The sequence below is a fragment of the Berghia stephanieae genome, chromosome 1 (assembly GCF_034508935.2).
Source record: "Berghia stephanieae isolate SIO BIC M18660-M18661 chromosome 1, UCSD_Bste_1.3, whole genome shotgun sequence".
NCBI lineage: Eukaryota > Metazoa > Mollusca > Gastropoda > Nudibranchia > Aeolidiidae > Berghia > Berghia stephanieae.
The window spans coordinates 81,742,476-81,769,002 of record NC_088360.1 but is presented as its reverse complement, the minus strand read 5'-3'; the positions used below and the strand labels follow the sequence as shown (position 1 = coordinate 81,769,002).

Here is a 26,527-nt window from a genome sequence, read left to right as displayed (position 1 = left end):
TTTTCTAAAATTTATCAAAAGTTACAGTCTATCTATTTTTAGACCAGAGCAAATTATTGCGCTGGTGTGAACAAAACGAGAATTATTCGGAGCCTGATTTTCATAATAATTTAGCCTTATATTATTATTTCTGCAACTGTTAGATTTTATGTAAACATATTTTCAATACTGAAAGTGTATTGCCTACAACTCAAAATACAAAATTGGGAGACCTATATTGTGCGTAAATTATTCCGGTCCCTAACGGAAATCACTAGCAACTTGTTATTGTTTACGTTTGGGGCACCTAACTTTACTGCTCTATAAGTAAAATTCTGCAAAGCTGCCATTGTAGGATAAGTCGGAAGATGTAGAGGTTCCGTTATATTTCAGCTAGGGTTATAGTTTAATAAAGGTCAACGTATACGTCGAGGGTACCTTGGGTAATGAATGAGATGGGCTATGGCTATTGCTTTTTTCCTCTTCTCTGGATATTAAAATTAAAAAAATATTCCTTTGCAAATTAGCATTTTGTTTTCGTTTTGTCTCCTCCTCCTCCTCCTCCTCTTCCTCTTGTTGTTGTTGTGGTTGTTGTTGTTGTTGTTGTTGTTGTTGTTGTTCTTCTTCTTCTTCTTCTTCTTCTTCTTCTTCTTCTTCTTCTTCTTCTTCTTCTTCTTCTTTCTATGACGCAATTTTTTTCGTTGAAGACGACAAATGGAAACAAATATAAGATACAAATGGAGAATGAATGGTGCTTTGCGTCATTTTTTGATATTTCCATTACAACAATGAGCCCATCAGGGATTGGGATATCAGACCTACAAATAACTAACAGGGCGGTACCAGCATATTCAATCATATTGTTGTAAAAATGACTCCAATCACAGATTCGCTCGCACCTTGTTTTGATCACTGTGCGTAACAAAATGTTCAGAACTAGGGAACCTGTTTCAAAGCCTCGGTAACATAAACCCAACTGAAACAGAGCCAGAGGAGCAGCTCAACATTAATACTGAACTTAGTGGTAGAGTTAACATTGACACAATTGTTGCTGATATCATAAGAAAGTTCGATTCTGGTGATGAATGAAGAAGGAAGAAACTGTTCCACCAAGAGAACTTGCATCAAGCAAAGTGACAATGGCAATATGGCAGCAATGAAAACCACGTGCAACTTTGCCACACCCTGGAAAGTGATGCCCTGTTTGAAGTCATCACATAAGCTGAGGGCGGAGTTTACTAAAGGATTCCTGACTGACAAATGGATGCAGACCATCATCACTATTTTCCTCTGATCCAATGACTAATTGAAATTGGCTGCAATGTTGTCATCTTCAATATCGGCCTGTTTCAATATCCCATAAAGTCAATTGACGTTGACTTGAAACTTGGAATATTTGCCATTGGTTTCTCTTAATTTTAATCGCACCCTTGTATTTACTGTGCCTCGGTGATTTCATTATATCCGTCCTGCACTTTACCATCCATGTACGTTTCGATGCATATTTTATTACATTATTACTAGAGTTGTGTTACTCATTGAATGGTGATGAAAGCACACATTTGTTCGACTCATTATAAGTATATGTTATTTTACCAAATTGTCAAACACCTGATGTATGTCTTTTTTTTTCCCTAAGCACTTCAACTATGTGTGTGTGTGTGTGTGTGTGTGTGTGTGTGTGTGTGTGTGTTAAAAAAATCCGTTCACATATTTTATTTAGTCAAGTTATCCTGATTATCTTTTATATTACCAGCATGATTTGTTGTTAGCATAACGATGGAAGATCCAAATAATACAGTGCCTGTGACTGAACAAAGCAATCCTCTGTCAAAAGATATTGACATCTCATCACCGCAAGGTAATATATCATCTTGAAAATGAACTTTGTGTGTGTATATATGTGTGTGTGTGTGTGTGTGTGTGTGTGTGTGTGTGTGTGAGAGAGAGAGAGAGAGAGAGAGAGAGAGAGAGAGAGAGAGAGAGAGAGAGAGAGAGAGAGAGAGAGAGAGAGAGAGAGTGTTTGTGTGAATGCGTTTGCATTTTAGTGTTATGTATTTGTGTGAGAGGGAGAGTGTATCTTATGTCAGTTATTCTTTATCATCTGCTGTCATAATTTTCTTTTCTTGTTTTTTTTGGAGGGGATTTCTGGAAGAAAGTCTTGCCTGTTATCCTTTGAATAAGATGTCAGTCTATGTCAAAATACTTTTTGCCAGATCCTACACACCCAGCTACTAAGAGGGTAGATAGAGTGGCCAAAAATAACAGAACCCATCCTCATTCCATTCCATCCGGTAATGGAATATTTGTGTTTTAATAAATGTGTTATTGTGAAAGGCATTGATCATGGTGAAAATTGTGGTTTAATGTTTTATACACTTTTCAGTGATGATAATCTTTCGCGGATTTTCTCCGAAATTTTCCGCTGATTTTGCCGTGCCAAACATTTTCCTCTTATAAAAGCTCAGGTCAGATCCGTGAAAAAATCACCAACATATCTTGTGTCATATTTTGACACCTGTACTCAGTTGTATGAATTTTGGTGACACTCCCAATGTTATGACGTCAGTCCAGACAAACTGGCGCCGGATGTCAAAAGTGAGACAAGGCAATTGATGGTCGAAAAGGAAGGGAGTAGGGGAGGAGGTAAACGAGTCTAGATTTAATTTGTAAGTAGATCAAGAGTGGTAGTACAGTTATAGGTCCGTTTAAACTTTTTTTATATAAAAAAAATCCCCATCAATTAAACTTCTCTCTTTCTCTCTCTCTCTCTTTCTCTCTCTCTCTCTCTCTCTCTCTCTCTCTCTCTCTCTCTCTCTCTCTCTCTCTCTCTCTCTATCTTTTCTTCTTTCTTTTTTTTTCACTCTCACTCTCTTTCACTCTTTCTTTATCCTTCTCTCTCGTTCTGTATCTATTTATCTCTCATCCATTCCTCTATCAATCTTCATGTTAACTTAATATATACGTCACAATATAATCTGGTTAAAGAGAGATGATATTACAATTATAAGGGTTGTTCAACTTAGTTTACTCTTTTTACCTTTGTGTTTACTATGTTCTACAATTTTAATCTATTAAAGATACATACTTGAGTCTTATTTGTAAGATCCGTAACCACTTGGTTACAATAACAAAGATAAAACAAGTAAAAACAATTACTTTCAGGTCTTTACTTTTGATCAAAGTTAATTTTAAATCTCTTGAATAGAAGGTATTTAAAAAAAATAGTTTTAATGAAAGGACAATTCATTAAAAATTTACATAAAGTAAGTTATATCTCTACTATTAAGAATAGATGTACACTAGAAGTGGTAATATACGAAACTATGATATTTTCTGTTATGATTTTGTTTGAGTTTGACAGATGGACCAATCAATTTTCCTTCTTTTTGACAAATTGCCATTATCAGCACTGATTTTTATTTACTTAATTTGTTATATTGAACCTATTTTACACTGGGTAAGGGGCGACATAAAAACCTCTCTTATAATAAAATAATAAAATAAGAATAAATAAATAAAATTAATTTTATTCATCCCATAGGGAAATTTGTCTCTAAGGTCTATTCTAAAGGAAGACTGGAATAACCCTGGCATCAGCCGCAGTGCAACACTGCAAACTGAGTTAAGGTGAGATGACTTGCTCAAGGCTACACAGCTCAGCGGGTGTTCAAACTCTGTATCCTGCGGGTACGAAGCAAAGACCGTACCAGTGAACCACGCTCATAAGGGTCTTTTAAGAACTATATTTTGTCTTGTTTGTTTGTTTTTTTCTTTATCTAGAAATAGTGACCATTCTGAGGCAATGCGATGAGGAAATATTCCATGGATGGTCTGGGAGTAGGGTAAGTTCACAAATAAATTAATCAATTTTCATTCTGTATAATCACACTGATGACAAACAATTAAGTTGCATATAGTTCCATCTTTATTGTAGTCATATTAAAGTTAAAGTATGCCCACCTATTAGCACTGATGATATGTTCTTGGGCAGACTGGGCAGCCTGTTCAAAAGTGGGAGAGGTGGAAAATTGGTGTAATATTTGTTTAAGTGGGATGTTGTTGATACTTGTGATAATGAAAACATATATTACAACAGAATGTACCTTCAAAGCAGTATTTGTCTTGTCTAAGAGCACGATTGTTCAAATAGAATATGTTCTAAGCGCTTAGAATTATTACATTTCTATGCATTAATATTAAAATATCTGTACCTCCTTTCAATCTAATGGTCTTTTCTTTTTTTTTTTTTTTTTTTTGGCGTGTATAATTTAAATATTTAACAGGGCCAATTCAAACGTTAAAATCAGTTTTTCTCTCCCCTTCTCTTCACTAAGCCTAGGTTCTCATCTATTTCTTGTACATGACAATACATGTATCAAATAGTTGTAAAAAATGGATGAAAGTTTACATTTTAAGTTTTCATTACCATCCATGCAAGTTTTTGAATTTTATCATCTCAATAGATTGCACGTGCCGCTTTGGTTTAATTTTGAATGATAACTTATTTTCTTCATTGCAGGGGTTGAATGACGAGAAAGTTTTGATGAAGATTGAAAGGATCGCCTCAAAAATTGGAAATATAATTAAGGTGAATAGCGTTGATAATTTTAGTAATTCTGTTAAAATTATATCATAATTCTATTAGGCAGAGAATTCTGCAAGAAGCCATTTTTCCACATTCCAACTCGGATGCCACGACAATTTCTCTTTTCTTATCTGCCTTGCTGATATTTTTTTGTAGAATATGTGCTGTTTTTAGATGAATGAGTAGATAAAATGGAGGTAATAATGATAATAGATAATTTACATAGTATCTAAATCCAAAGTGATTGAAATTAGCTGATCCGCCCTTTTTATTTACTAAATGGTTAAAAATATTACTTGAAGTCACAAGCAATGAATGTCTAAATCACAGACATGTCTTCGGGGAGGGGGGGGGGGGGGGAATTAACAAATTTAGCAGTTTTTTAAATCACCAGCTTTTTATGGTGTTTCCTGAAAACAAATATAAACCTGGATGTATTATGACTATTGTTTTTATTTAAAGCTTTGCAGTTTAACCTTTTATAATTTTAGACATTAAACAGTGAGCTGTGATAGAATTCATTAAACAATTAAATAATTCATTAAAAATTGTCACTTCTTTGCTCATTTTAAGTCACTTACTCTGAATCAGAAATCTCAAGTCCTTAACAGGTGATTGAATTATAGTTGTGTTATATAGATTTATGTTAACTTTATAAATTGACCGTTGATGATTTCATACGTCTCTATCTACCCTGTGACTATTTTTATAGTCAAACAGAATGACATATTTTATAAATTTTATCTTATCCTGAAACACTTAATAGTATCATTGTAAGATTCAACAGTAGAATTGGTTTTACATTTAAGGCTATTTAGTCTATTACTATTAAAACGAACAAGCACATATGTCTAGGATGTTAACATGAGTATGGACTGACTGGTCATGCAGTTGTTTTTAGGGATATAGACCAGTACTTGTTTATTTTACAGTCACAATACCTTCCATACGAGTATATCTTAATTTCCTCTTATTTTTGGTGTGTTCTAATTTTTATTCTTTTTAATGTTTTGATTAAAAAATATCCTTTGAGCACAGATATTACATTTATAATGTGCTTATTAAAGGACATGTGCTTTGTTTACATTGTAATTCAATTTGTGTAAGGCAGACTCCGTCTCCATACTTGACAAAGTGCCAGGCACTCACAAGTTGAGTAACATTCATTGTAAATGGATTCCCATGTTTTTATGTTTTTCACTTAGATACTACTCACTCAAAAATTGCCTCATCATTGGTTATCTGTCCGAACTCCTGTTAACCCTTTTTTTTAGTGTTTGCCTTACAGAAACCCACAAGACAGTTTTAGTTGAATCATTATTTTATTGGAATTTCACAGAATCCATCTAGAGGTTTAGTGTGTATCAGTGGATGTGGTACCTCGGGACGTTTGGCCTACATTGCATCCGTAAGTGTTTGAAAATTGATCCATCATCAAAATCTGAAAACTGATGTTAAGAAACATAAGTAAATTAAGCAGAGCAAAAAAAAAAAAAAACAAAAAAAAAAAAAACAACAACAAACAAAAATATAAAAAAACGAAGAAAAAAAACAGCACTCACACAAAAAATCACAAGCCCCCCACCCCCCACCCCCCAAAGAACAAAAAAAAAAAAAAAAAAAAAAAAACCACAATGAAAAAAACCCCGCATGGAAATTACAGTTGAAAAATCAGCCTTTTTTTAATACAATGTTTACATTTCTGACTGGCAAACATTTATCAGATGTTTATTATTTCAAATTCATTGTCTACTTTGTTGAAATCGGAGAAACCTGTCATGTTATAAGATAAACCTATGAAGTTCTCTAGTATCTTTGATAAACCTGAATTGTTTTCATCGATTGTCATTTCAATTAAAGTGAAGCTAAATTCAAATTTTTCATTGTCTTATTTGATATTTTTCTTTCGTTACTGATAAATAGGAAAGAAAAGTAGTGATGTCGCATCTTCTACTTTTCCAGTTCCAAAATCATTGGAAGTATGTATGTAACCAGCCCTTCAAAGGACAAATAATGAATAAGTTTCATATTTAATGATAAGGTGGCATAACTATTTTAGTAGCAGGATGTATAGGCAGATTCTAAGGATTACGGGATGTAAAAGAGCAAGGATTTATAATCTTTATTGACCACCATCATATATTTAGACCAGAAAATAAGATGCCATCACTCTGAAATCATAAGCTCAGTAGGTAGAGCATTCGCTTCACAATAAAAGGGACCGAGATCAATAGCGGGTGCAGTTGAGATTTTTTCTGACCATCCCAGCAGTGATTGGGTGACTGGGTCGTTAGATCTGATGGAAAGTGGTATCCAAAGGGTAGCAAAAATTGCTATTGTCTGTTTAACGCTATAGAAACCGGGATATACACCAGCTCTATGGGCCTAATGGCTCTGAAGGACTACTAAAGACTACTCTGAAATCAGAGAATCATTTACACAAAGTACATATTCAGTCCTCTGGAAGAGTGGTTTTACACTTTAAATAAGAGAGGAATCAGTTTTTTTGGTTGATATTACACCTTTGTTCTCTATTGATGATGATATTGAATATAATATACATTTTTTTTGCAGCACACATTCAACAATTACCTGAAGAGACTAGGAAAACAGCCCTGTTTTTGCTATATCATGGCAGGAGGTGACAAGTAAGATAATTTACTGGTACTGTGGACTCTAGATAGATGTCAGATGAAATAACTTTCACTTAGATGTTTTATCATGGTCTTGTAACAGCCGATAATTATAACTTGGCTAATTGTATTGGATTATTTTAGTTTTTTTAAAGGTAGTATATAGACACTGATCCACTGTGCATCAACTTTACTTTTGAAAGATTTTTGAAACGGGTACTTCTTTATGAATTCATTTTTTTTTTTTTTTTGGAAAGTGAGGAAGAAATTTATTATTATTATTATTATTATTATTATTATTATTATTATTATTATTATTATTATTATTATAATTATTATTATTATTATTATTATTATTATTATTATTATTATTATTATTATTATTATTATTATTATTATTATTATTATTATTATTATTCATTCATTCATTTTTTACATTGCAAACTTTTATATTGCAAACCCCACCACCGCCGCGAAAAATTTTTATTCTCTATTGTCTTCTGGCACTTTTCTATTCACTTCATATCTTGTTGTTACCAACATAAGTGCCTGCTCCACTCACTTTTCTGAATTAAAAATTCACCCCATACACCGGAGCATACTCAATGTCTCAATCGTTTCTATGTTATATGTTTGTGTTGAGAATATTGGCTATTAGGCTTAACTGCTGGTCAAAATTATTCGCGATGGTGGTGTACGAACGAATCGGCGGTCTCAAGAAGTGGGTGAGAGAGGGATCTAGTAATGACTTTGAGTTTGAAACGAATATTTTTGTGTTCGTGGATAGCTCACACGGTAGAGCCACGCTCTCACCTGCCAGGCGGAGTTGTCGTACCAATAAGGTCGCAGGTTCAAACCCCACCACCGCCGCGAAAAATTTTTATTCTCTATTGTCTTCTGGCACTTTTCTATTCACTTCATATCTTGTTGTTACCAACATAAGTGCCTGCTCCACTCACTTTTCTGAATTAAAAATTCACCCCATACACCGGAGCATACTCAATGTCTCAATCGTTTCTATGTTATATGTTTGTGTTGAGAATATTGGCTATTAGGCTTAACTGCTGGTCAAAATTATTCGCGATGGTGGTGTACGAACGAATCGGCGGTCTCAAGAAGTGGGTGAGAGAGGGATCTAGTAATGACTTTGAGTTTGAAACGAATATTTTTGTGTTCGTGGATAGCTCACACGGTAGAGCCACGCTCTCACCTGCCAGGCGGAGTTGTCGTACCAATAAGGTCGCAGGTTCAAACCCCACCACCGCCGCGAAAAATTTTTATTCTCTATTGTCTTCTGGCACTTTTCTATTCACTTCATATCTTGTTGTTACCAACATAAGTGCCTGCTCCACTCACTTTTCTGAATTAAAAATTCACCCATACACCGGAGCATACTCAATGTCTCAATCGTTTCTATGTTATATGTTTGTGTTGAGAATATTGGCTATTAGGCTTAACTGCTGGTCAAAATTATTCGCGATGGTGGTGTACGAACGAATCGGCGGTCTCAAGAAGTGGGTGAGAGAGGGATCTAGTAATGACTTTGAGTTTGAAACGAATATTTTTGTGTTCGTGGATAGCTCACACGGTAGAGCCACGCTCTCACCTGCCAGGCGGAGTTGTCGTACCAATAAGGTCGCAGGTTCAAACCCCACCACCGCCGCGAAAAATTTTTATTCTCTATTGTCTTCTGGCACTTTTCTATTCACTTCATATCTTGTTGTTACCAACATAAGTGCCTGCTCCACTCACTTTTCTGAATTAAAAATTCACCCCATACACCGGAGCATACTCAATGTCTCAATCGTTTCTATGTTATATGTTTGTGTTGAGAATATTGGCTATTAGGCTTAACTGCTGGTCAAAATTATTCGCGATGGTGGTGTACGAACGAATCGGCGGTCTCAAGAAGTGGGTGAGAGAGGGATCTAGTAATGACTTTGAGTTTGAAACGAATATTTTTGTGTTCGTGGATAGCTCACACGGTAGAGCCACGCTCTCACCTGCCAGGCGGAGTTGTCGTACCAATAAGGTCGCAGGTTCAAACCCCACCACCGCCGCGAAAAATTTTTATTCTCTATTGTCTTCTGGCACTTTTCTATTCACTTCATATCTTGTTGTTACCAACATAAGTGCCTGCTCCACTCACTTTTCTGAATTAAAAATTCACCCCATACACCGGAGCATACTCAATGTCTCAATCGTTTCTATGTTATATGTTTGTGTTGAGAATATTGGCTATTAGGCTTAACTGCTGGTCAAAATTATTCGCGATGGTGGTGTACGAACGAATCGGCGGTCTCAAGAAGTGGGTGAGAGAGGGATCTAGTAATGACTTTGAGTTTGAAACGAATATTTTTGTGTTCGTGGATAGCTCACACGGTAGAGCCACGCTCTCACCTGCCAGGCGGAGTTGTCGTACCAATAAGGTCGCAGGTTCAAACCCCACCACCGCCGCGAAAAATTTTTATTCTCTATTGTCTTCTGGCACTTTTCTATTCACTTCATATCTTGTTGTTACCAACATAAGTGCCTGCTCCACTCACTTTTCTGAATTAAAAATTCACCCCATACACCGGAGCATACTCAATGTCTCAATCGTTTCTATGTTATATGTTTGTGTTGAGAATATTGGCTATTAGGCTTAACTGCTGGTCAAAATTATTCGCGATGGTGGTGTACGAACGAATCGGCGGTCTCAAGAAGTGGGTGAGAGAGGGATCTAGTAATGACTTTGAGTTTGAAACGAATATTTTTGTGCTCGTGGATAGCTCACACGGTAGAGCCACGCTCTCACCTGCCAGGCGGAGTTGTCGTACCAATAAGGTCGCAGGTTCAAACCCCACCACCGCCGCGAAAAATTTTTATTCTCTATTGTCTTCTGGCACTTTTCTATTCACTTCATATCTTGTTGTTACCAACATAAGTGCCTGCTCCACTCACTTTTCTGAATTAAAAATTCACCCCATACACCGGAGCATACTCAATGTCTCAATCGTTTCTATGTTATATGTTTGTGTTGAGAATATTGGCTATTAGGCTTAACTGCTGGTCAAAATTATTCGCGATGGTGGTGTACGAACGAATCGGCGGTCTCAAGAAGTGGGTGAGAGAGGGATCTAGTAATGACTTTGAGTTTGAAACGAATATTTTTGTGTTCGTGGATAGCTCACACGGTAGAGCCACGCTCTCACCTGCCAGGCGGAGTTGTCGTACCAATAAGGTCGCAGGTTCAAACCCCACCACCGCCGCGAAAATTTTTATTCTCTATTGTCTTCTGGCACTTTTCTATTCACTTCATATCTTGTTGTTGCAAACTTTTATATTCTGGTGGAATATGCTTTTTTAAGATTTAGGTTAGTAACTCTATTAAAAATGTATTATTTTATTAGCACTTTACATTCTAACGATTATTCACAGAGCATTGTTTACTTCTCAAGAGCTGACCGAAGATGATCCTCATGCTGGTGCTGAGGTTTTGGATCAGGTACTTATGTCTTGCTCCTCCTCCTCACATCTTCATCATCATCATCATCATCATCATCATCATCATCATCATCATCATCATCATCATCATCATCATCATTATTATTATCATCTCATCATTATTATTACTGTCTTTTTTATCATTTCATTTTTATCTTTGTCAACAGATGACAAAAGATAAATCAGAAGTCGTTTACATTGGTATATCCTGTGGCCTTTCAGCATCGTTTGTTGCAGGACAACTTGACCATTGCTTGTTACACATGGACAAGTTTACACCCATGGTCATTGGATTCAACCCCAGTCACCTAGCAAGGTTTGTAACTTAATCTATAAATATTTCCACCTTGAGATAAGTCCCTTAGCTCAATCATACCTGTAGACTGGAATTTCTCTTATTCATTTTGTAATAAATGATTGCTACCCTTTGACTTGGAACTAGTTTATCTCAGATCTAATTTTGGGCACAGCAACAAAGTGAATAGAGAGGCCCAAATAATTCTGATATAATACAAATTGAACCAGGTCAGTATGCATGGAACTTTAACTTATTCCCTCGCTGCTCTTCTCCCCCTACCCATGGCCATAATGCTATCACTAAAGCAGCAAAGAACATTTGATGCATTAAAAAAGAAATTAAACCTAATGCAATCATAACGGTGAACAAAAAAAAGTTAAACAGCAAAGAGTTAACCAGTTAACACCCCCCCCCCCCCCAAAAAAAAAAAAAATCATACATTGCTTTTTTTCCTCTCTGTCATAATTAATAATCTATAATCCAATAGCATTTGTTTTCATTCTACATCTAGACCAAAGAGAATTTCTTTGTCTGCATGAACAATTTATCTTTTAACTTTTAACGAAATGGTATTGATATATTCTTGACATCATACACTTGCTCAGACTGAACTGCGACACAATTTAATACAGTGATTATTATTTTAAGGCACTGTTCCCGTTTAAGGTTGAATCTTCTCACTTCATAACATAGGATAGGCAAGTCTGTAGTTATAGACAAATTCATTATTTGTGAGGGATGATTATTTCCCATGTACAGTAGAATTACTTTAAACCGAAATTTTGGGGACCTTCTAAACCATTTCGGTTTAAAGACATTTTGGTTTAAAGCAAGTTCCTGTTTTGCAATGTTTTTAAGGGTAGTAGGTAACTATTTAAGGAATTTGCTCATTTAATCGTATCATGGGTTTCCCGTTAAATGGAGTTGTTGAATAAATGCCGTCTTCGTAACCATTAATTAATTTTTTTTTTTGGGTGTGTTTAAAAAATATTTTTGGGGGTTTTCGTTTTCAATTCAAAATTGTTGAAAGAGTTGAGTTCGGGATGCCGTGTATTTTACATATGTATCTCTGTCTTGATCAACTTTTTTTCATCGACTTCACATAGTATTTTGATTTTAAACTCAAACGTGTAAGCACAGTGCTTACTTTTAGACATCTTTTAGTAAAATGCAAAGCTAAAATAAGATCGAAAGGCCTTGTGTGATAATTGATAATGAATGATGCGCAGCTACTCAGAGGTGAAGTGAGATGGAAATGAAAAGGCGTGTCAATGCTAAGCTGTCTACTACACATCTCTCTTTTGTTGAAAAGCCATTAGGTTCAAAGGCCTAATTACATAGAACCTCCCCCCCCCCCCCTCCTCACATTTAAACAAAGTGGAAATGAAATGGCATGTCAATGGTAAGTTGTCTACCCTCACCCCCCCCCCCCCCCCCCTTCCTTATCGGTGTTGCAAATCCAGTCCGTTCCAAAGCATCAACACATGAGCGAGAACATCTCGCTTGCGTGATTCTACACCCCAACTCCCCCTCTTTCCTCATTTTTCGCCTGCCAGTCACCCGCTGTCTTTCTTTTCCAGTCCGTGCGATTGTGGTGTTGGCAGTGACATCTATATTATGAAGTCCTAGGGTGTTGGCCAAGCCCAAGTGCAGTGATTGAAGTGTTTGCCTCCCCCCACCTCACCCATCACCCTCATCTTATACTTACGCTCTGTTTAATATCGCCGGGCATTATTAAGTGTGGCCTCCTTCCCGAATTTTTGAAGAAAAATAGAGAAAGAAAAAGGGAAGGTGCTCTCAAGTTGTTTCGGTTTAAAGAAAGTCCTGCTTAGAAGTATTTCGGTTCATCGTAAGAATTAGTACATAGATAATGAAGAAACTAGCACAATTTATTAAATTCTTTGCGGTTTAAGGTATTTTTCGGTTTAGCTTCTTTCGGTTTAAAGTTATTCTACTGTATTTTAATAATATGGGATTAATATATTTCTGACGTCATACACTCTGCTGAGATTGAATTGCGACACAATTTAATGCTGTGAATATAATATTTTATGCCACCATTCTAGTTTGAGGTTGAATCTACTCACTTCATGATATAAAATAGGCATTTGAATAATGATAGATGAAGTAGTATTTGTGAATATATGATTTTGGACCCCCTCCCCTCACATTTTTCAGGGTTTGTGAGTTAACATGTTTAAGTTATTTCATAACTTTCAGTTTTGGATTATTGAAAAAGTTTGCAAATATCATTGGTGTGGGATAAATGCTTTTAACTTTTATTGTAGGTAAGTTTTAAACAAATTTGTTTGAATATGGTGGGCAAATTCTTTTTGGAGATTGTACAGAACCTATGAATGAAATTTGAATATCAGTTATGTAGCCCAGGCAGTTATTGGTTTTTAGTGAGTGAAAGTTTGTACAAACTCTGAATTAAATCTTTGTCAGTGAAAATTTGTTGTTGACAAGACTGTGGCTAATGGGTTTTCTGCATGATTTTTACTCGATATAAGTTTGTTGAATTTAAAAATTGACCTTCTATCTATTCAATTCCATTTTGTGTCCAGAGAATTGCCCATCCCGAAATGGGACAAGACATTCCTGTCAGGTCAGTATACTAATGATGGTGATGGCATTTTATTGATTATGTAGATGGCGTGGAGATTCTTCTTCATTGCTTTAATGTAGAATCAGTAGAAGGAGTGGCAGTGCAGAGCAATTGCCGATCAGCCTACTTGTGTAATGTCAACTCTCAACTTAATTTCAACCTCTGATGGTGTCATTTTTTTCATACCTTTTTTTGTGATGTCATCAGCTTGAGTGGCTATTCTGCTTAATGTAAACACTGAAAGAGTGACATTGGGGGTTATGATAAGCTTGTGTAAGGATTCTGTATGTTGGTATTGATTATATAATAATCTCCCTACACACAAAGAAGATCGCTGGATGTGATTGTCTCACAAGTCTTAATGTTAACATCAATGAAGTTTACTGTTAAGTATTATGGGTTACCTGCTATGCTTGTTCATCACTCAGTTGATTGTTGACACACGCACCATCTGGGTGGGTTCTTTTGTCCTCTCATAGTGAGCAGGAGTTCACATACGATCTCCTATCCCCCAATATATGTTTTCCAATTTGCTTTCTGTCTTTGTCTTGGAATGATACGACATGGTTTTGTCCTGGCTCTGGAGTCAAATAGATAGTTATAGTTTTGGGAGATGATATTTATTTTTTTCCTTGCATATCATCTCTCTCTCTCTCTCTCTTGTGTACTGAGCGAGAGATAGATAGATAGATAGATAGATAGAGAGAGAGAGAGAGAGAGAGAGAGAGAGAGAGAGAGAGAGAGAGAGAGAGAGAGAGAGAGAGAGAGAGAGAGAGAGGGAGGGAGAGAGAGAGGGGTGGGGGAGAGAGAGAGTAGTCAATAGAAAGAGAGAGAAGGGAGGGGGGGGGGGGGGGGGGGGAGGAACAGAGAGAGAGAGCAAGATTCACTACCTTTTTCTGTATTTTCAGTGTTGAAAGATCTGTCAGCTTTGGAGAAAGATGGCCAAACATTTGTCTTAAACCCTATAATTGGGGTAAGTTTGCTTTAATCAATTAAAAATCAGAAACGGTACAAATGGAAATTGCATGATATTCTGTGAAATCTATTTCCATTTGTATATACACCTATATACACATGTGAGCAAAAAGTCTAAAATTCAATCTTCAGTCAAGGGATGTTATTTTTTTGTCTGGTACTCTATCATTAGTCCTTATTTGATTTTTTATCTTGCACTATTGTGGGCTATAAATCTTTGCGTAGCATTTTCTTTATTGTTGTAATTATTATTTTTTGTCAAAGGGGTCACATTTTTTTAGCTTGAACAATATTATATTAACCCGTTAAATGGATTTTTCCAGCCAGATCCAATCACAGGCTCCAGTCGCATGAAGTCTGGGACAGCTACCAGGATTCTTTTAGAGGTCCTTGCTATGTCAGCAATCCATGACTATGACATGAAACAGTAATTTTTTTCTTCTTTCATTCGTTTTTAAAAAAATATCTTAGTGAATTAAAAAAATGATGTAAGCTTCAACATTAAGCAATTACTTTTAGAAAATACTACTACAAAAAATTCAACTCTCGAGCTTAATTTTGTGTATGTCCTTCACTACGTAATTTGCGTTTATTATTTTCATTTATGAACTTATAAACCGTCAATTAATTTGATAGTTGAGAAAGATGAGGCTTATATATACCTAAGGTCTATTCAAAGATTGCTTGTGAAATTGCTGATTTTCATTTTCTTTTCTTTTTGAAGCACAGAGTTAATAACTAAATGTTTTTAAATTAAAATTTTTGAAAGACCAATCTTGGACAACTTATTAATATTATTTTTTAAAGATTAAAACAATTTTCAATTTAGCACATATCTTTCAAGATAAGGCCTGTCACCTCTTGACACTGCAGAGAAATCACACATAATCAACACCACCCCAATTAAAAGTAAATATAATGCAGTAAGGGGATATCAACATTGTTAAAAGTCAGTTCTAAATTATCATTATAAATGTAATTTTGATATACAGGAACAAAACAAAAATAAAATGAAGTTAAATCAATGGCAAATGTGAAACTTCAATTTAACTTAAATAAGGATATGTTTGCACAAATTGAATTAGAATGGCCAATATTGAAGGTGGAAGGATATTGCTGGCTTTTTGATGTTGGATATAAAGAAGTCAGTGATGATGCTCTGCTGCTACATGCCAGGAATCATTTTATAAATTCTGTCTTTAGATAAGGCTGTACATCAAATAGGGATTTACCTTCAGTGTATAACCCGTTCAGGCCTTGTTTGATACCATTCTGTAGTGATTGCGTTGATTTTCCCAATGAATTTTCAACATTCGTTCTATCCAAGGAATATCATTGGTCAATAGTCTTGTGAACTTGTTTACTCCAGATGAATAAATAGCATTGCGATGTAAATAATAATAATAATAATAATAATAATAATAATAATAATAATAATAATAATAATAATAATAATAATAATAATAATAATAATAATTATAATAATTATAATAATAATAATAATGATAATTTAAAAAAAATAATGATGATAATGATGAAGAATAAATGAATAGGCACCTCATTCTCTACTTTAGAGCTTTCACCTTTCTTTTTAGACAGTGATATGAATTCGCTGATTTAATTCCCTTGCCAGGATCAGTCGCCTGATGTCGTCTTATAAAGATGTATGTGAAAGTGTGTATGCATATGTAGACCAGCTTGGAACATTGATTGAAATAGCAGGACACAGGTATATATTACTCTATTTTTTATGTTTCAATCCACCTCTCCCCCCCCTCCCACCACTCAAAAAAAAAAAGAAAAGATTCTGGTGTGAATGAGTACCTGGCTATAGGCAGTGACATATTTAAAAGTGCTAGTAGTACAAAAAGGACCCTTACAGGCAACTAGTACTGTATGAAATGAAAATATGGTTCCATATGGCCTGCTAGGGAAATAAATGATACATTGTAGAGCGCATATTGAGCATGGCAAATCCGTGAAATTGCACTATATAAATGTTCAGATTTATTTATTTTATTGTTTCGATGATTTCAAAAATTCACCAAAAATGGATAAAGCAAAGAATTTTGAAGTGGAAGTTCATGCAAAAGTTGTTGCCAGTGCGACTTCGATAATTAATTGATATAGAAATCCCTATTCTTTAGCCAGTTAAGGAACAACAGAATATTATCTTTAAATTATCTGAATATGGCAATATTAATATCATTTATGGCTTTTTTCCAGCGATATTTAAAATTCTTTTTTCATATGTGTCATCAATGTCTTTTGCTCTTGAGAGAAATAATGTCAATAATTTATTCATTGAATTGACTTTCAAAACAAAATAAAGTCAAGGACTCTATAAGAGAATCCAAATTGGACTTTTACTGTGCCTAAATATTTTATTGAAATAAAGAACACACCATAGACATTTGCTCAATTTTCACTAAAGAGGAGCTTTGACAAAGCCACCAAAACAAATGTAATTTTTTGTGGTGAGAAATATAAGGTGTGGTTTTAAAGTGCATGGCAACGAATGTGATTATAGTATACACATATTGATCAGCCTATTAGTTTCAGCAACCCCTTATCACTCTGCATAAGTATAATAAATGTTCTGCTTTATCAGCTAAACATCCGTAGTATATGCCTCACAGACAGATGTGAATTACACTGTATTTAATGATTGTATTAAATAACGCCATGTTATTATTCTTTCCTAAGTCTAAGTTCAAACAGACATGTCTACTATCTTAGTTGTGAGGGGAAAGCTGTCATGTCTATGGTGGATGCCTCAGAATGTCCCCCAACATATGGTGCTGGTAGGTTATGGACTGATGTAATGATTAATGTAACAAATGAATGTATGACCATTTAGAAATACCAATGCAGTAAACCTTGCTAGATAATTATAACATGGATTATGTTTATTGTAAGTCCAGGCAGCTATGTGGTCTTGTGGTATGACACTCGCTTTTGGATTGGAAGATCCTGGGTTTGAGTCTCGATCAGTGCATAGTTGAGTCCTTGGAAAAGGCTCTTTACCCACATTCTCTCACCGTACTCGGGTATAAAATGAGTAACTGGCCGTTAACAGCTTTGTCTCTGTCTGAAAAAAAATTGTAATATTGCTTAACCGGTGTCATGTCTCGTTCTACATGTTAAGTGTTGCTGTTGGCTAGGGACCCCTTGTAAACCACTTTGAGCATGGTAAGTGGATGTTATTCTATATAAAAGCTAAACTTTTTAAAAAAATATTCTAGTCGGTGGAAATGAAAAGAAAGAGTCTGGTATCAATCATCTCATACCACTTTTCTTTCATTTTTGTTTACTTTCACATCAGTGATTTTTCCAAATGATATGTTCTGATATCAGGAAAAAAAGAGTAGGCAATAAGTCATGACTAATAAGAATAAGGACTTCATTAAGACCATTCCATATAGAACAACTGAAATAATCACGATTTCGTCTTTTATCTGTCAAGGAGAATTTCTATTTCTTGGTATAAGATGCTCAAAATACTTTATTGTTTTCGGATACAAAGAATTTCATTAAGTTGAAGTAGCCAGTCTTTTCACCTATTATTGCTCTTGTTTAGATAATAAAACATTTGCTGTCAATTTTTGTTAGAGACGTTACATATTGTAGTGAATTTTTTGTGATATTTGAAATCCTCTGAAAAAAACTTCAATTATAATTGAAATCAATCTCATTCTCATCGCTTCATTTTTAATAGAATCTAATTTGTTTCAGCTCTGGACGATGTTAAAGGATTTATCTTTGGAGGCTACACAACTCTGCAAAACAATGATGGAGATCTATCCACATTTGTAAGAACTGATGATTTTGTGTGGTAATTAGATATGACCCAAATATATTGTTAGTATTCTTTAAATTAAAAAGTTGAAAAACAAATATAAAAAAAAGAAAGAAAAATGAAAATTGCTTACAAGTGAATTATTTTAAGCTTTTGTATAGTGCAAATATTTACGTAATCTGCTCAATTTCAAAGTTCTTTACGAGGGATCCCTTATCATGTAGGAGGACTCTAGATGTGCATGAAAGGCACTATTACAACTGTTTGATAGAGTCACAGCTGAAATTATACCAAACTGTATGTAAGGGAGTGGAGTGATTGCATTTTATTTAAACTTCCAAACTGGTTATAAGTGTCGTCTCAAACGATTGCTCAGAAGATTGGGTGAATGCTTTATGTAATTAGTTGGATTATTATTCCTTGGTTGGATATGTTTTTCCCTTCCAAATCTCACCCGCTTTATTGTATGCCCTTTATCTTTATGTGATCACCATTCTATTAGAGTTGGTGATGAAATAAAATAATTAGAAAATTAAAAAATATTTCAATGATAATGATACATTTATCATAAAATGTACTTTTACAAGTTAAGGCCATTGTGATATTAATCAACTTGATTATTTCAGGGCGAAGAGTACAAGATATCCATACAGCACTTTGAGGCCAATACTTTGCCTTTTGTGGAAGAAAAAGATTTGGTGGTCTTCATTGGAGAAGGTTGGTTTGCTTATTGGATTAATTTTATAATTGACCAGAAAATTTAAATTCTTATTATTTATTTATTTATTATTATTTATTTATTTATTTATACAATTATTTATTTATGCATTTATTTATTTATTTTTTAATGTAGAATTTATTTATATTTAATTAATTAATTAATTAATTTTTTTGTTTGTGTGTTTGTTTATTTGTTCATTTATTTATTTATTATTATTATTATTATTATTATTATTATTATTATTATTATTATTATTATTATTATATTATTATTATTATTATTATTATTATTATTATTATTATTATAATAATAATAATAATGATAATAATGATAATAATAATAATAATAATAATAATAATAATAATAATAATAATAATAATAATAATAATAATAATAATAATAATAATAATAATAAAATGACTAACCCTAGTAAGCGCATCCGCCACAAACTTCAATCCTATAAAAAACTCTCTTAATTTTTTAAACACAAATTAAACTAAAATAAAACACATATTTGCTCAACCTTTTTCTCGTGTGCAGTACTAACTGGATATAGACAATTAATGGTAGTACTAATAGGACACACCACTACACACTTGGTGACAATGAATTTAGGCTTTCTGACAAGACTAAAAGTGGAATGAAGTGACCAAGAGAGCTTTTTTGCCGGTGTACATTTGTGTAAAGTCACTGATACAGTTAAATGCGTTATGAAACAAAATTGAAATTTGCAGGACGTATGGCTATATTTTCTTTAAAAGTCTCTCCCCTTTTTTACTTTTTCTTTTTTTTTTCTTGGTTTTGAAAAAAGAAATTTGTCAGAAAGTTGGACGTGATACTCTGCAAGCAAAATGCAAGAAAGTTCTTATAAGTTTTGAAGTGAGTATTCCTTCAATGCTATTTTTGTAGATCTGGCTTTATACATTTTTGTTATGTGACTTTATGTGTAAGTGAGTTAATATTTTATACACTTTTTGTTAATGAATATTTCAATATTGTGACTTAGTCCTCCCATTGTTTATTGACAAAAATATATAAATTAGAAGAAAATACAAGTTAATTCCCTTCATTCATCCCAAAGGAAAATTTGTCTTTAGGGTTCCCCCCAAATTATGATAATTCCAGCATCAGCCAAAGTGCAGCGAGGTAAATTGAGCAGTAGGGACTAATTTCTTGTTGAAGGAAGACTGAGATGACGACCGTGGGGCTCGAATTTAGGTCATCTGGGTAAAGTGCATTGGCTATTTCATGCTTCTTCATACATATTTCAGAAGCAATGATTTTTATTATTCTATTTTCTAATATTTACAGTAAAACAAACTATGGGTAGGTGGAATTCTACATCAATCCGCAGTCTCTCTTTCTCTTCTATCCCCATGTCAATTGTGCCTTCCATGTGGCTTGGGTAGAACCGTTTGATGTCGACCAGGCCCTGCTTGGAGTTTTTTTTTTATTCTGTGTCAGTTAAAAAAACAAAAGCAACAAAAAACCCCCAAACAAAACAAACAACAACAACAAAATATCATGATTGTAATAGGAATAATGATATATTAATGAACTTAAAATTTTAACTAAAATTTCTCTAAAAAGGCATTTTGCCTTTTACATTACCTATTGATATGATATATGTAACCTTGTCTCTAAAAGTTTCATTTTAAAGTTATGTCAAGAATTATTTAGGCAAGGAGAAAGGTAAATTTTTATCACGTTACCGCCTAAAATGGTACAGCGTCTTGTCTTGTCTCAAATGTGAAGCAATGCTGAGCATGGTCACTTGGGTAATGGACTTTACACACATTACCCCAGTTGAATCAGGTGTGAGTGAGTATAAGGCTATAGACAGTGACTTACATTGTCAGAGTATTAGTACAAAAGGATGACTAATAGGCAACTGGTACTTTATGGAGTTGAAATATGGTGCTATAGTTCCATATGGCATGGCCTGGTAGGGGAATACATGAAATATTGTGAAGCACATTGAGCAAGGTTAATCTGTGGGAAATATTATGTCATATAAATGTTCATATTTATTATATGTGTTGAAAATTTTTACACTATCCATTTCCATCATCAGGATTCAGCAACTATCCAACAAAAAAACTTTGATATGGTTTTGAAGATTAACCTTGATGTCCTTACTTTAGAATCCATGGCACCAAACAGTGCCAAGTATCTGATGGGTCAATTGCTGCAGGAGATGGCTGTCAAGTGGATCCTCAATAGTCTATCCACAGGTAGGCTTTCACAGTTGGGTTGCAGCAGTTTTACATTTTGATTGTAATTTTTGATAAAGACATTGTTAGAATTTCATCATAAGGCTTATTTTAAAAATATAGTTTTAAAATAATGGAAGTTTTTATAAGTTACCGTCCTTTTTTATCATTGCAATGTTTTTGTTGATGATGATCCATAGGTGCTCACATTTTGAAGGGTAAAGTCTGCGGAAACTGGATGGTGGATGTGAGAACTAGCAATACTAAACTCTACCTGAGAGCTATATGCATCATAGAGGTAAGATGTAAGTTCCCCATGTACATACTGTGAAAAAATAGCTCTTTTTACTCTATGAAGAATGTAGAGATTATTGAAGAATGTTTTTGTAGAAAGATTGTTTTTCATTTTCTATATTGTGATTGTATTTTCGTATACCTTTAAAAAAAGCAATAAATTTGGAAGTAATAGAAATAGCATTTACTTTCCCCGATTCATAAGTCGGTAATCTTGCAATGTATTAATCCTAATGCAAATACCGTAGATATTATTTATTCGTATTCGTTTTTGAGGAACATTGAACGGCATGTTTGGCAGTAATGACCAAGTTAAATAAATTTGTTTGAATGATGACAAAGGCAAATCATCTGTGGTTTACCCAATAGTGGATATTGAAGTGATTGCTAGTGAAGTGAAATCTGAATCCTATTAAAATGTTTTCTCAATTAATTGTATCAGATTACAATATCATTTTTTTTTGTTCTGTGACATTGTCAGAAATTTGCAGGTTGTAGTAGGAAACATGCAAAGGAAAGCTTGTTGAAATCTATATACGAGAAGGATGAGATATGTAGTGAAATTTGGAGTTTGCCTATTGTAGATCATATCAAGATAGCTGGAGACAGGGACAAGGTAAGGAGTAGTGTCTTTGCTGAAGCATTGGTGACAAAAAGAATCCCCACCCCCCCCCCCCCCCCCCCCAAAAAAAAAAGGATTCCCCCTAAAAAACAAACTTCAAAACGATAAACAATTAAAAAAAAAAGGGAAACAGAAAAAAAAACAATACAAAAGAACAATAAAAACAGTTAAATGAGTAAGTATTAGATAGATATAAATTGTAATGAGGGAATTGGTGTAGAAAGAACAGAAAACTGAAAAATACTAACAAAAATTATCTCAAATAAATATCACTATAACTAAGATCAGGTCTGTTGGTATCTGCACAATCATACTTAGAAATCACAAATTAAGAGAAAGATGAAAAACTCAAAAATTCATTACTGGCTAAGTTACGGATCTTTAATTACAGATTATATTGATGGTAACCAAGGTATTGAAAATATAATCTTACGATTCAGGAATGCACCATTTATTCGTAATCCTTTATTGAAATGACTTTCTTTGTTTCTTTTTGCATTCTCCAGATCGTACCAACAGCTATTTTACTAGCCTGCCAAGCTTGTACTGTGAGGATGGCCAGACAGAAAGTTGAAAAGGAACCAATAATTAGGAAATTGTTGTTAGACATGTAATTATTTTCAGTCTTCCATGTTTTTATAATATATATATATATATACATTCCTAGATTAAAAAAAATTTTTTTAGTCATGTTCCCTAATTAGTCAATCGAATCTCGGTTTATCTTGTTTTTACTGTATTTAGGCTGTACTTGGTATTCTTTCCTGATTGTTTATTCAAAATTCACTTACCAACTATACAAACCTCTTTGAAGTAGACAAATATTACAATTTTGTAAATACTATGGAAGAACATCAACAAAAAATCTTAAACATGGGCCATGGCATTTTTCTTCGAACAATCTTAAAGAGTAAGAATTTTGTCTCGTAAATTTTTTGTTGCAATGACCTTAGATCACCCAGATATGAATAGGTATATGGTTTTTATTTAGATCTAACAGAAAATATTGTATGAAATACCAACTTTCTTTGAAATGTTTAAAACAAGAACTTTTTTATCATTATTTGATTCTTTGATTATTATTCTCTCTTCATTACCGCATGTATGCTGTGGGGTACCTCATACGAATCCTTTGTGAAGGGATGCACAATACCCTCTTTATTTCCTCCTCTTTTTTTATCTCCTTCTCCTCCTCCTCATCCTCTTCCTACTCCTCTTCTCCCTCCTCTTCCTCCTCCTCCTTTTCCCGTTCCTCCCTTAATCCACTTCTTCAACTTCATCTAAACTGATCATTAAACTTATACTATTTTTGATTCTCATTTTAAAAAACATTAAAAGAAGATTCTTTATTGATAATGGATTGTTTATATTTCATTAAAAAAATTCTCAATATAGTCCTTGAGCTAAACTATTAGTCGTTTATCATCAAGAGACAGTGGAGATTTTCATCAGACCGCATTAGGAAAGACTTTTTACCGAAATATGTTGCAACAGGGAATTTTTTCACTTATAACCATGTTGAATTTAGGCAGTCTTAAAATGAACTTATTATAAATTAACTGAGTTGACTTAGTCTGTTCAGATTTTGGTATTATTTCGATGTGAAAAAACATATATAATGTTAGCAATATGACATTATCCAAAGTCTTTTCTTATCCAATGTCACTGTTATACATGTGCATTTTTTGTTGTTGAAATATTACTGTGATAATGTTGATATGTTACCAAACATTTTATTGATGGAAAATATATTTATTATACTATTTATACTCTTAGTTTCATATCTTAATAAACAGTCATATATAAAATACATGATTTTTTCATAAATCGCATGTTTTTATTCTTTTTTATTTTCTTTTTGTTATAATTTGTGTCTATTTTGCATGCATGTTGAATTTACTGAGTGAAAACCAGTGAAACTGGGAATGGTCAGCCAAGAATATAGATCAACTGAAAATATTATGAAATCTTATGATTTTCTCCACCTTAGTTAACAAACGGGGTGTAGGGTATGGAGGGAGTGGTAGTACCTTTCGGTGAGAGACAGTCGCATCTTCGGATGGTCAGGATCCACTGGTCCACACCTGCATATCTAGCTCATGTCTGGCTCCTAGAAGCTGTAGTGCACGCAGCGGCCACACCCCGGGACCGGGTCTCGACTGACCTGCGAAACGACATTGAGTGACTCGCGTAGTAGGGTAGAATAGGTAATGTCTCACCTTCTAGTGCACAAAGTCTGGATATGGTTAGGTAAAAGTAGGCGTAGACAGCAAGTCTGTGGTAGACAAAGAGGCGCGTCTGAGACAAAATTAGATAGCGGCTACCACCGTGTAAAAGGGGGAAACCTTACCACGTATCATTCATAGTTAGTCATGGCTAGTCAGAGTTATAGTGTTAGAGATGCTTGTGACGTTGGGCCCCCTGCAACTAAGTATCAAGCTGTAAATATGTACAGGGAAGAGGAATTAAGTAATGTCCAAAAGATGGCACCTTATGACGTTTCTGGTGGAAAGCCCTCGGGAAAGCCAGAGACTGATCTACCTACCTTGAAGACAAGAAATGTTCCTTTAAAAATTGGCACGTGGAATGTGAGAACACTTGCTCAAGCAGGAAAGCTCCATAATCTAATTATGGAGGCAGAGGCGATGAATATGGATATCCTTGGTGTCTCAGAGACAAGATGGAAAGACAATGGAAAAATAAAAAGAGACAGCCACACTTTTATTTACTCCGGAAATAGTCAGCACAACAGAGGCGTTGGCATCCTGATGAAAAACAAAATTGCTAAATCAGTAACTGGGTATTGGCCTGTGAACGACCGCATCCTAATGTGCAAAATCCAAGCTAAACCTTTTGATTTAGTGCTCCTACAAATTTATGCACCAACGAGTGATCACCCAAATGAGGAGGTAGAGGCACATTATGAAAATGTAAACAAGGCCCTCAAATGCATAAAATCAAGTGACATTGTTGTCGTAATGGGGGATTTCAATGCGAAAGTTGGAAACGCAGCAATCTCACCGTGCATGGGAAGTTGTGGTCTAGGAGAGTCCAACGAGAGGGGTGAACGTCTGGTCCAATTTTGCGAATCCCACGACATGACCATAATAAACACCATATTCAAACAACCAAAGAGGCGCCTATACACTTGGAAGAGCCCAGGAGATATATACAGAAACCAAATAGATTATTTTCTCATCAAAACCAGATTCAAAAACTGTGTGACCCAATGTAAAACTTTCCCGGGTGCTGACATTGGATCGGACCATGTTCCCATCATGGTGAAAATAAAAGTTAAATTAAAAATTCCCAAACAGAAAAGGGACGAACACATAAAGTACGACCTAGCTGAACTTAGAAACGAGGAGCTAAGAGCGAAATATGCTGTAGAAGTAGAAAATACATATTATTGTCTTATGGGGAAGAACAAGAAGACACAAATAAAGAAACAGAAGAAACGTATAAGAGTAGAATTGATAAACAATGGTCCTCTCTTAAAGGTGCAATAACAACTACAAACGAGAAAATGCTAAACAAAAAATCTAAAGAGGCAAAGAAAGAATGGATGACGAATGAGATTTTGAATCTTATGAGAGAACGGAAACATTCAAAGGGCACCCCTAGGTACAATGAACTGGACAAATCAGTAAAGAAAAAGTGTATCCAGGCTAAAGAAGACTGGCTTGATGAAAAGTGCCACCGTATTGAGAAGCTATCACATGAGAGAAACCCTGGACCAATGTTTGCTGAAATCAAGAAATTCACATATAAAAACGCTCAATCTGGCGGTTGCATCAAAGATAAATCAGGTAGACTCCTCTTTGAGGTGGAAGAAATCGCCAATAGATGGAAAGAATACGTGGAGGAGCTATTCAATGCGGACAGAGGTGACAACCATATACAGTCCTTTCTACGGGGACCCACAATCCTAAGATCAGAAGTAGAGAAAGCCCTATACTGCATGAAAACAGGGAAGGCAAATGGAATAGATGGGGTGTCAACAGAAATGCTGCAAGCACTGGGTGAATTTGGTGTTGATGTGATAACGGACCTTATGAATGATATATACGAGTCAACGCACATCCCAGAAGACCTTCGCACTTCTATCTTCATACTGCTACCCAAGAAAGCGGGTGCAATTGAGTGTTCGGACTACAGAACAATCAGTCTAATGTGCCATCTACTGAAACTCCTCCTGACAATAATCCTGAAAAGAATCTCGTCAAAAGTAGATCGTGAGATTTCAGAACAGCAAACTGGATTCAAAAAGAACAGTGGCACCAGGGAGGCAATTTTCGACTTAAAAATCCT

General features: G+C 34.6%; 1 protein-coding gene across 6 annotated transcripts in view; it reads left to right on the top strand.

Moving 5' to 3' along the window:
• The window catches only part of LOC144958875 (glucokinase regulatory protein-like), a 32,373-nt gene extending 8,349 nt beyond the window's left edge, over positions 1 to 24,024 (top strand). For 3 of the 6 annotated variants that reach the window (XM_078891143.1, XM_078891152.1, XM_078891170.1), the window contains exons 2-20: positions 1,736 to 1,840; positions 3,763 to 3,824; positions 4,502 to 4,570; positions 5,907 to 5,975; positions 7,142 to 7,215; positions 10,621 to 10,687; positions 10,854 to 11,002; positions 13,552 to 13,592; positions 14,501 to 14,565; positions 14,891 to 14,994; positions 16,201 to 16,296; positions 17,274 to 17,371; positions 18,303 to 18,379; positions 18,993 to 19,083; positions 19,899 to 19,966; positions 21,162 to 21,321; positions 21,501 to 21,598; positions 22,076 to 22,210; positions 22,723 to 24,024. In XM_078891143.1, the coding sequence (XP_078747269.1) occupies positions 1,759 to 1,840; positions 3,763 to 3,824; positions 4,502 to 4,570; positions 5,907 to 5,975; positions 7,142 to 7,215; positions 10,621 to 10,687; positions 10,854 to 11,002; positions 13,552 to 13,592; positions 14,501 to 14,565; positions 14,891 to 14,994; positions 16,201 to 16,296; positions 17,274 to 17,371; positions 18,303 to 18,379; positions 18,993 to 19,083; positions 19,899 to 19,966; positions 21,162 to 21,321; positions 21,501 to 21,598; positions 22,076 to 22,210; positions 22,723 to 22,830 (1,713 nt within the window). In that variant the 5' untranslated portion in view covers positions 1,736 to 1,758 and the 3' untranslated portion in view covers positions 22,831 to 24,024. Of the gene's footprint in view, positions 1 to 298; positions 423 to 1,735; positions 1,841 to 3,762; positions 3,825 to 4,501; positions 4,571 to 5,906; positions 5,976 to 7,141; positions 7,216 to 10,620; positions 10,688 to 10,853; positions 11,003 to 13,551; positions 13,593 to 14,500; positions 14,566 to 14,890; positions 14,995 to 16,200; positions 16,297 to 17,273; positions 17,372 to 18,302; positions 18,380 to 18,992; positions 19,084 to 19,898; positions 19,967 to 21,161; positions 21,322 to 21,500; positions 21,606 to 22,075; positions 22,211 to 22,722 lie in introns of those variants that run through there. The other 3 variants (XM_078891161.1, XM_078891134.1, XM_078891178.1) reach the window with 3 other exon arrangements.
• Positions 24,025 to 26,527: the final 2,503 nt, after the last annotated feature.